General features: G+C 40.7%; 1 protein-coding gene across 1 annotated transcript; it reads right to left on the reverse strand.

The window, feature by feature from the left end:
* Positions 1–8671, reverse strand: LOC121944496 (phytanoyl-CoA hydroxylase-interacting protein). Its single transcript, XM_042488303.1, has 5 exons — positions 8530–8671; positions 5498–5674; positions 3230–3404; positions 2989–3106; positions 1–1612 (listed from the first exon to the last, which is right to left on the reverse strand). The coding sequence occupies exons 2-5, from the start codon at positions 5672–5674 to the stop codon at positions 1066–1068; spliced, it is 1017 nt and encodes a 338-aa protein (XP_042344237.1). The 5' UTR covers positions 8530–8671; the 3' UTR covers positions 1–1065.
* Between the last annotated feature and the right edge of the window lie 2603 nt (positions 8672–11274).

The following is an 11274-nucleotide window of genomic DNA, read 5'->3' on the forward strand; positions in this document are numbered from 1 at the left end:
ATTCTCACTGCACTCTCTTATGTCATGTCCTACATATTGGCCACTCACCAGCGCACGCATCACTGTTGTGCACCAGGGATGGGATCCCTTTCACTTTGGGCATTTCTGGGATTCCCATATAGGTCAGAGATTACTGGGCAGGGACAAACAGAAACCCCATAGCAAGAGAGGAGCTAATCTTAGCTCAGCCCTGTTTATAGAGCCTCGGCTGGCTGTCAGAGACTGATTGCAGGGAACTCTGTGATCCTATCTTTCCCATTACCTTCCTCCCCAAACCCCAATACACTGAATGGCTCTGCTTTCATTGTCACATTGCACCATGTTTTTCTGCAGTAAAAGTCTGCTGTGCAACATTTAGACAATCTCCAAATCATACCTCTACAAGGAGCTTTGTAAGAATCATTTGGCAGGGACATTAAAGTTACAATGTAGCACTGATATTAGACGTTTGGCAGTAATAGGTCTTTTCTTTTAACACAAATAACATGGCAGTGACCTAATAGAGAGTATCGCATTAAGTAAAAATAGCAAAACATTTGTTATGACCTCTTATGTTTTGAAAGGGGCATGCTTCTTGTATTTGGCTTTCAGGTTGTATCAAACAAAATCTCTTCAAGAGGATTCACAACTAGTAGTACAGCATAAAAAAATGAAATCAAACACATCTAAAGGGAAAAAATGTTAATCTAAAATAAGAAAATGATGAAATGCCACAAAGGTACCAAAGAGCACAGGTGACTCTCAACAAATAAGGAGCGCATATATTTTCCAGCCTTCTAAAGCCTATCGTGTCTTCAATTATGTTTTGTTCAGCAGTCATGGGTGAAGTGTTTTCCAGCTGTGATCATGATGAAGCTCTGCAGTACGCATTGTTAAAGTCTTCTATTTTATACTCACTATTCTAGTCCAGGCGGGAGGGAAGAGGGGCAGCAGCATGCACGCACCCCGAGAGGTGGGCTGTCTCCACTGTTTCCTGACCTACACGTGATGGTCTCAACTCTTTTGTCTTGTGCAACACATCAGTATTGCAGGCTCACACACTCCCAGGTCTGTCCTACATCTCCCTCAGCGTCCCACACTGATGTTGCACACTTTGCAGCTCGGGTCTTTCTTGGCGTTGGCAGTGGTCAGACTCATGAGCTGGTGGTGCCCGCTGATCTGCTGCACGCTACCTTGATCCAAAGGAACCGGCTCTGTGAAAAGCACCTCAAGGATGACGTCGCTTGCGTGGCAGTACAGAGGCTCCTCCCCGGGTCTCTGGGGGGCAGTGTATGTCAGGAAGGGGTTGGAGGCCAAGTCCAGCAGAGGGAGGCGAGTGCGGCAGAAGGTGTCTCCCTCTGAGCCGACAGGGGCCAGCACCAGCACCACGTAGTGGTAGGCTGTGTACATACAGTAAAAGTCTGCAAAGTACAGGGAGATGTTGGGGTTGAGCAGGTGACCGGCTGGGATCTGGAAACGCAGGGGGCCGTACGGGGAGTCTTTGGAGGGAAGGCCTGTATCAAACTCTGTGTTGCAGCTGAAGAAGACTCCCTGCAGTTTGCCATTGATTGGAGAACCATGACTCCCGCTGATGTCTTTTAGGGCTGGACGCATCAGGCCTCCACATTCCCTTCTGATCAAGATATGAAAACGAAAAGGTGTATTATACTTCACATTTTGGGAAATACACTTTCTTCACAGGACTTCAATGAGATAATTACTACTAGTCTTCTGTCCTATGCTTTATAGAAAAAGTGTGTAAAAAGTTCAAATAACTTAATGATAACATAATTAAAAACATGTAATTATCTTAATTATAAATATAGTTATTCCCTAGCTATTTTCTTTGTTCCCTTGCATTTTTCCCTAGCTTTTAAAAAATAAATTCTAAAATCTACTAATTTCCTGCAGTTTGTGAAACATCTATTACCGAGTTGCTCATTGCCTTTTCCGTGTGTCTTTGAAAGAAATCACACCCATTTGCTCAGGTTTTTAAGATTTAAATATTTGTTAAAGGCATCTGAAAGCAGCACAAGGGAAGTGATGTCGCTCCAGGTTTCAAAGGGTTAATCAGTACAGTTACGTGGATGATTGGCACTGTATCATTGTGTCCACAGAGCAGGGGCACAAGAGACTTCTGTTGGCTGGTTAAGCACTACACCAACTTACAGATGGCTCTTTCACAATGTGAGTCTTTTGGCAAAAAAAGTATTTTCGGGGCCAAATGGCATCAAATGGTGTACATGGAAGTTGTAATCACACTGTTTGACCACGAAAGAAATTGATTCAAAGCCCGGCACACTTCCTGGGGCCTAGTTTTGGCAGAGCACAATAACTTCCTGGAGTCTTGTGTCACCTTGAGGTGCCCAGCAACCAGTGAGCTACAGAGCTGCTGGTAGGCAGATTTTGTTATCAGTGCAGAGCCAGTGTAGCATGGATGTATTACAGGGAAGTCAGCGTAGTGCTTTCACCTTGTTCTCATTCTTTGCCCTCAGCTTGCAAACTGCTTGCTGTTGCTGCCCATAAATATGAGTGTGGTTTATTTGCTGCAGGAATTGTTGGATATACAACTAAGAGGTATGAATGCAGCATTGACTCTCAGAAATGAACAATAGTATTCCTATAGAAGAGATAACTTACTCACTAATGAATAATATGCATATTTTCTACAAAATATGACAGACTTTTATTAACTACATGGAGAATCTGAATAATGGCCTCCCAAGTTTCACCACACTACCTAGCCTTACCCCTTAACCCTAACCCCAACCCCCATTATCGTGAATGCTATCCGGTCTCTCATCCCTTTTTTCCCTTGTATTTTGTTGTTGTACTTTATTAGTTACAATGTTTATATGAATTGTTACGTGATAATTAATTGTATTATTTTATTGTCTGTTAATTTATTTTAGTTATTTGTAATGTAAATGGGTGTTTTTGTACTGCCAATTTGTGACTATATTGTGTATATTTTGAAAAAAAGAAAGAAAGAAAGAATGCAGTACTGACCTGACATAGTCGAAGTAGTCTGGGTGCTGGTTACGATAAAACACAGAGAATTTTAGCAGCCTCCCTGCAGAGCCCTTGCCCTTGTCGAGAAGCTGCTGTAGGTGTTCCATGGCGTAGTCTGCAAAGTCGATGTAAAGGAAATGCTAATAACTACCGTGTGCTGAGACAGATTTTTTTTTCTGTATTAATCACTATATATACGACATTATCAGTGTTAGATGTCAGGCATGATATGTCATACCCCCAGTGCAGAACTCCACCACTTGGCTCCACTCAGACACCAGGTAGTCACCGTCTGGCTGCCGCACAGCAGTTTGGACAGCGACACAGTACTCTGTCCGCGGGCTGAGGAACCAGTGTCCCCTCACTGCCATGGGCAGAGGCACAGCTTTGGCCACCAGCTTGGTTGGCACATCCTGGGGGACAAAGCAGGAAGGAGTTGACATCAGGATACCAAGCTGAATTAGACTGCTGTGTGTTTAATTTACATTTCAAAACAAATGTAAATGTTAAGTCGACCATTTCCCTCTGTAAAGTTTGCCTCATTAGCACAATATTCCACCTCAAGACCATGCTGCTGTAACTAGGATACACCTAATCAAATCAGCTGCTTTGTTTTGGCCAAGGCCTCTTAAGAAGCCAATTAGTAAAGGCTCAAAGGCCCATATATCCATGGCAACATCTCTGATGCACGTTTGTTTGTGCATCCTTGTATCAGAGAGAGCACATATCCTGCGTTTAGTCCCATCCCTGCCTTGACTTCACAAATACACTTTTTGAGCTGTCGAACTGCCAGCTGCAATTACAGCAAGTCAGCATTTTGCATCTGAAATGAAGGAAGATCATTGACGTTAGACTTCAGCTACTGGAGCTAAATTTAGACACTGAATTGATCAGTGAAATGCTAATAACATTACTAATTTGTGGCCATTCAACCACTGTAAAAGGGTAAAAATGTTTCCTTCTGCAATTTATAAACACGACTAAATGTGTGTTCCAATACACATACTACCTTTCTATACATGGAAGGTCAAAATTAAAGGCCTAATGTTATGACCATCTCTGTCCCAATTGAATGCATGCTCTGTGCAACAATGCATACTCTATAAGGGCACCTGTCGTACATACTGGAAGTAAAAAGGAGCAAGTATGCAATTTGGATGCAGGGTTAGAGCCATGCTAGTGGCCCTTGGAGGCTTCATTCACTAAACGCTAATGCTCATATGCTCACATGAAACCGCTAAAATGATATTAAGCAGGAATAATGTTTACCATGTTTGCTCCCTTAATTTATTATGTTAGGATGCCAACATCTGCCAATCAGCACAAACACAGGGTGCAGTTTAGGCTAATTGGATTGCTACTTGCTATGCAGGTGTATAATCAAACTGGACGCATAGAAATGGCACTGGACATCAGTGTGATGGCAGAAAGAAGTTGGAGTCTTGGTTAAGGCAAAGTTTAAATTTTCATTGGAATAAAAATCGTGTGGACGACATTTTATTTAACGATATTAGAAATTCACGTTGTGTGGATGTTAACATTATGACAGACGTTGAGTTTTGTCTCCTCACTGTACAAGTAGATGTCATTATTCTACATCAAGATGACGTTGAATTTTGGCTTTAACAAAAAAATATCAGTGTCATCTGTCATCAGCAGGCCTGTTGTATGCCAAATTGGCTTTGGCATTTAGCCCCCCTGACACTGAATCTTGGGTCATCCGATGTCAAAACCTAAATTCAACCAAATATCAAAATTCAACAACATTTCTGGAAGGCTGAGAATCCTCTGGGGAACATTACTGTCAATACAAATTTTATGGGAATTTAAAAAATAGTATTTTAGTTTAGACTGAAGTGGTGGAGTGACTAACCAACCAACAGACTGAATGTGCCATCTCTGAAGACATGGATAAAAATGAATAAGTAAACGTGACATGAAAATATATGTATATATGTGGAGCTGCAGATGGAGCTGATAAGCATCTCCTCTCACTGCTTGAAATGTATAGTCCCGCACATTTATTTAAAAAACCAAAACATTACATTTCTGCCTTATGTCTGTGGTTTATGAAAAGTACTTAATTTTTTAACGTGAAAACCGTTCTGTGCTGCAGATGAATTTGTCAGTTTTTGTCCACTTTATGCAGAAGCAATGTACAAGTGAGTCAGTGGCCCGAAGCTGTTGACTGAACTCATTTTCCTTTTCTGCCTGTATTGGAAGTGACTGAAAGGGCGCAACCGCTGTTTTCTGTGTTTGGACTAATGCAGAATGAGGCAGTTGGACTCATCTGTTAACCCAACTGGACCTCAATAAAATACTCGTTGTCCTGTGTCATTCAGACTGACCACTCTTATTTTAAAAGGGCGTAGAGTGCAAGGATGAGGTCTTCACTAATCCTTTGGTGAAAATTGATTGATGTAAACAGAATGCAGTAAAAAAAAAATCAGATGGGACAGACAGATATATCCTGTAAGAGGATATAGGAAGGAACATGAGGTCAGACCCTGTGTTTGAAGCGGTTTGGGTCCCTGCTCTCTTTGCGGCTCAGGTCGATGAAGAAGTGCGTGGCTCTGGCGCTGTCCTCAGGGGTCATGTCCCACATGATGCGAAAGGAGTCGCAGGTCACCTCACAAATCTGGATATTGCAGGGGGTGGAGAGAGGGGCGTCCATTTCTGTCATCTGCCATTAAACCGAGAGATCAAAGAGGATGGTTAGAGTGTAATCGTTGTAATACCAGTGCTGCAGAACATCTGCTGAGAGAGATTAAACTGCATCACTCCAAGATACAAAGTGGACACTGTACAACACTTCAGAAACAACACTTCCAAATTCTCCTCAGACAGAATCCAATTAACCTTTCATTTAGGGATCTGTGTCTGGGTTATTTATTCACTGTCCTGCTCTTTTCTCCTTTCCTCGACCTCAACTGACATTTCCCATCATTACACAACTCGATACGCTCCCAGCTGACTGACTGGCCTCTGCTTTCCCCCGTGGATTTCATAATCCACCTACAGCAGTCTCCCGGCAACGACACATCTGCAGCCTCTCTCAGATCTCTCCTGTGATTCTCAAGGAAGGGGTCACAAACACACAAAAAAACGCCACTGCACCCGTCAGCAATAATTTAACCTTTGAAAGCTGGAAGAATTGTCTTGACTTTTTTCAAAAACATGTAAAGAAGGCATAGAGCAACTTAAGGGGAAATGACCCAGAAATTTGCAAGAAATTAGAAGTAGCAATTAGAAAATAACCTGAAAATTAGCTAAATAAATAAATTTAAAAAAATCCAAAAATTGGAATGTAAAAAAAAATAATAAAATAAAAAAAGAGACCTGGAAAAACAGCTTAAAATTCTAATAATTATGTAAAAAAAATGTAACAATAATAATTATTATTATTTTATATAATAATTATTATTATTAATAATAATAGAATTAGAATTAGAATTATTATTAGCATTATTATTATTGTTATACAATTTGAAATAAATAATTTTTGAAAATAGTTCTCTGGGAATATTACCCCAATTTCTTTTAAAAAACAATTTTGTGTATTTGCTAAATTGTTGCTGAGTTGCTCATTGCCTTTTCCCCTCATGTTTTGCCTGTTCCCCTCAAACCCCATTTGATGGGGTTCAAAGGTTTGAATACCTGTTCAAGGCGTCATGAATGCAGCACAAGAAAAGTGATGATCCAGGTTTCAGAGGGTTAAACTGAAGTAACTTTTTAAAGACTTTAATGCCTTCTGGCTGAAATGCACGCCTTTTCAAAACAGCTGAGCTAAGTGAGCTCCTTGCAGCCCGAGGGAGATCTTCCAGCAGCTTTTGTACTGTTTGGGCAGAGATAGTGCAAGTTTATGAAGGTATCAGCCGCAAGTGATGTATGATCATATCTCCTTTAGTTGCCCATCAGTGGTTCGATCCAGACTGCTGCACATAGCCTTGAGTGTCTGGCTGGGGGGAATGTGATGGTCAGTCTTTGTCTGTCTTTGATTAGCTGTCACCATCCCTCTCATAAACTGATGGAAAGTCTGTGCAGCATGTGCACAGTGCTCATCCTCTTTTGCCCTAATATACATCTATTCCTCCACATTTAGAGTGTGATTTTCATCCATCTTATATCGTAGTCCTCCTCCTTATAGATCTAGTAAAAAGCATTTTCCTTATTTCTCTCAGCATCTTAAAACGTTTAAACCACATTGCTTGTTTGTTAAAATCACCCTCACACTGAGCATATGCTAAATCACAGATGTGCCTAAAAATAAAGCTATAGTACAAAACAGTCGCTCATTTTTTGCTGCCCATGTGATCCTACAGACGCCTACTGTAGTGTCATTGTCTGACTGTGAGGTCTGTTAAGGTGTTCTCCAGTCAGTATGATGGACAGGCTGCAGCAGCTCATTAAAGCCCGTGAACTGTGAAATTTGTGCGGTAGCTCGTTCACACGGGGGGCCAGGGGAGAGAGAGCTGTTGCATCACGCATGTGTGTTTCCACGCATCCAGCTGCCGTTTCTAACCACGGTGCCTTTTCAGAGATAGAAACTGGGGCATGAGGAGATTCTCACAGGGACAAGTCATCAAAGATGCCCATGTATGCGTGTGTTCCACTTTTGGATCAAATGCACGTGAGCACAGTTCAAATACAGGTTTCCATACCATTCACGCAACCCCTGTCGCCTTGATTTATAAATCAGCCTGTAAAAAAAAGAAAAAAAAGAACAATGAGCCAATTATCTCTGCTGCAGAACGAGCTTTGATACCTCCCAATCAGACAACTGGGTCTAACTAATAATTACAACAGAGACTCGCATTATAAATCCTAATTAGAAGTGTGTGCATTTGGGCCGCTCAGTTACAGTTCTTACACTAGCTGATATCTGGCTGTTATCTCTGTGAGGCAGCATCATGAAAGGAGCTGCTGCATTCATGCATATGGAGCAGGGCAGTGAAAGCAACACGGGTGCTTCAAAGTCATTTATTTTCTTCCAAGGAGAATACTTTACACATTTAGATGGCTGCACGAGGGGAAGGATGAAAGGGCTCTCAATGTATTTTTTTTAAACAAAAGGAGTAGAAATGGCAGCCACACACACTAAAACATGAATCAATATTGTGTGAAGTTCAATAAACAAGCTGTTAAACAGAGATATTGTGTGACTAATACAGTTTGAAGCGCTGCAGTCCCCCCACTTACACAATTAAACCAAGCATTAACATTTAGGAAAATTGAGCATCACATGGAGCAGTCAATGCTGTTGTGTGAAATGTCATCACGGTCTGGTGTGAAATGGCAGTGGTGGGATGGAATAAATGTCTCAAGTTGCCGATAAATGTCATCAGCATGCAAATAAACTCATGCATTAACACCCCTACTGCTGTACTCATCTGACTTTATGTAATACTTGAGAAATGCTCGAATAAAACCATCACAGCTTGATCTCCACAACTTCATATATACTGGGAGTACAATGCAATAGCCTAGATCTATTTTGTGAGCATCCATAAGTAGGGTGATGATAGAAGAATTTCTTACTTGTATGAAGCTTAAATTTCTGATGGAAGAAGATTACAGCCGGGCAGAAATCTACAATCTTCTTTTTTTCCGCCTCTCCACTTGCCTCTCGTGCTGCAGTCGATGATAGATCCCCCAGGAAAACTGATTAGGAGGTGAACGAACACACAGGCTCCTCTCTCAGTCTGTTTCGCTCTCACTCTCTGTGTCACACAAACACTCTAACCCCCTCCACCTCCCTCCCTCCCTCACTCACTCCCCCTCCCTCCCAGACTCATTTTCGCTCTGGGCTCTTGAGCATGATGTTTACTTGACTCCTATACGCAGCTACATAGGATGAATTAAACCCCAAACGAAGCAAGAAATGAGAATTTTCCAACTGGAGTGTGACCACAGTGAGACACTCAGTCAGTCTCATCAGCATCATGCCAGTCACACACAACACATCAGTAAGCCTGCCCTCAGGCGCCAAATCCACACACTCCAATGTAGAGTCAACACTTGCATAAATGTGACCTCTCATGCAGATATGGAGACAGTATGGACATGAGGGGAAAATATGCTTTTTTTACATGCTCCACTGGCTACTGTGTATTCAAAAGAGATTACGCTGAGTGATGTCCCAATAAATTACATAGAGCTCCATCAAGACCTCAAAAATATACATGTGCCAACTGTTATGCCATATGGACTAACTCCACAGGCCATCTCCCCCCAGCCCAACCGGAGGCGGGGGATGCCACTGTTTAAGTCCAGAGTAAGCAGATTTCCCTTCATTTTCAGAGGGATGTTTTTGTGCTGGTTCAACCTCATGGGGACAATTTAATTTCAGTAGAGATTAAAGAGACCCTTCCCAGATTAATAGATAATCTGCTGTTAAAACAATGGATATGGGCGTGGAATAAAGACAGATAACAAAAGGGATCAGCTGATAGTGAGAGTCCTTTCACATAATATTTGTGTTTTTAAAAAAATGACAGATATATTGCCATGATTCCTCAGACTGTGTGTGGTATTGAAAAGCTTCATTTATTTCCAGCCAGCCACAGAAAAGTGATACCCTCAGAGTGTAATTAAACTACAATCATCCATCATTAGTCATGCCGTAACAGTCTGCCTCTGTCCAAATGACCCTCTCAGCTCCAGAGGTGGGAATAGTCGCTTTGTTAAAGGAGGGCTGGCTGTGAGTCTAGTGAGAAGAGACTTTGGCTCCATTTACATAAACCATTTGTGATGCCTTAAAAATGTGTGTATTTCAATGATGCCTGAACATTAGCATATTTTAACATATTTTTTTTTAAAAGTTGATTTATTCATCATAACCTACCCTCTGCATATCAGGACACCGACCCCAAGGTCCCTGCATTATCAGCTGGACCAGACACCACCAGGTTGGAGTGGATGTCTGGCCCAGAGCACTGAAACAGTCAGAAGTAGCCTGAGGCAGGGATTTATTTCTCCTTGTTGTTTTTTCAGTGGGAGATGCAGGAAGGTTCCAGAACAACTTGTACTTTATAATTTCAAGCATCATATTTGCATTTTTTGTGTGTGCATCAATGCAGTCTATGGTACCAAATTAAAGACAAATTTCACAAGTATGCTGACTCAGTGTTTATGGATATAATATGGGCATCTTATCTACATTTGGGTACATGGATGAGTCGCTCATGACTGCGTTTTCAAGTGTACACCACCAAACCTCTATGTATATTTGAATTATATTTAAAGTCACACATTTACACATATACAATTTTAATAAAAGTTACACATTAATAATGTGATGCGATGCAATACGATACAATATGATACGATTTCCCCATATTTGTCTTGGACTCAGATGCTGCATCCATAAGTGCCTTCACAGTCACAATAAATTAACCCTGAATGAACAGAACAGCACTAACTGCACAGAATTACATCAATAAATTGTGCATGGTCCAAATTGCACTATTATTATTATTAATATTTGTGATTAATAAATCAATCATAGTGTCACATCTGGTAAATATATCAACAGTAAATAAAACTCATGTTATGATATTAAACCAGATATGGTCTTAGTTTTCTTAATGATAGGCTATAGATTTGGTGTTTTCTTAAAATATTTTACTGGACTTTTCTAGCAAAGAGAACACCATGGAGAATGGCTCTGCCTGTTTGGTTAACCTACAAAGAAATATTCACTGATATAGCGAAAATAAACTTCTCTGTTCCTCCATAACCAAGTTATTGGAATACCACATAGTGTTATTTTCACATCAATATGTACATTAAAATGAAACTGTGTATATTATCAGTATATTGTAGCCCTATATCATTATCCATTAGCTCTGTTTTGGCCTTTTGAGTAGGCAGCCGGGGCTATTGCAACTGCGTATTTAACAATTTAAAAATATAACCTAATGCATTGCATAATAAATGTAGCAGGTGGGTTCTGAAGTTCTAAACTCTACATTATATTATTCAGTTTGTTAACAAGTAGTATAATTAATCTAAAATGTTTTGTTTTTCTCAGTGTATTGAAAAGTAAGCCATGTAAATTACCTTACCCTCCCTACATTTTGTAAATCAGTTGCACTTTGTTAATTGACTGCGCATATTAGCCTGTTATTGATTCATATATAAACTCATAATATTTATCATAATCCACAAAACAACGGAATTATAACAGTTTTCCAAAGAGGCTCGTGTTTGAATATGCGCGTGTTTCTGCGCAGGTTTGATCCACGTGAACTCAGAGAGTGATGACGATGCGGAAGTGTCATG

The sequence above is a fragment of the Plectropomus leopardus genome, chromosome 6 (genome assembly GCF_008729295.1).
Source record: "Plectropomus leopardus isolate mb chromosome 6, YSFRI_Pleo_2.0, whole genome shotgun sequence".
Taxonomy (NCBI): domain Eukaryota; kingdom Metazoa; phylum Chordata; class Actinopteri; order Perciformes; family Serranidae; genus Plectropomus; species Plectropomus leopardus.

What these genes read in the sequence shown, in the direction of transcription:
- LOC121944496 (XM_042488303.1), bottom strand. Translation starts at nt 5,674, where the DNA reads ATGACAGAAATGGACGCCCCTCTCTCCACCCCCTGCAATATCCAGATT. An exon ending in GGTGGAGTTCTGCACTGGGG is followed by an intron (nt 3,107 to 3,229) that starts GTATGACATATC and finishes TCGACTTTGCAG; the next exon opens with ACTACGCCATGGAACACCTA. An exon ending in GACTACTTCGACTATGTCAG is followed by an intron (nt 1,613 to 2,988) that starts GTCAGTACTGCA and finishes TATCTTGATCAG; the next exon opens with AAGGGAATGTGGAGGCCTGA.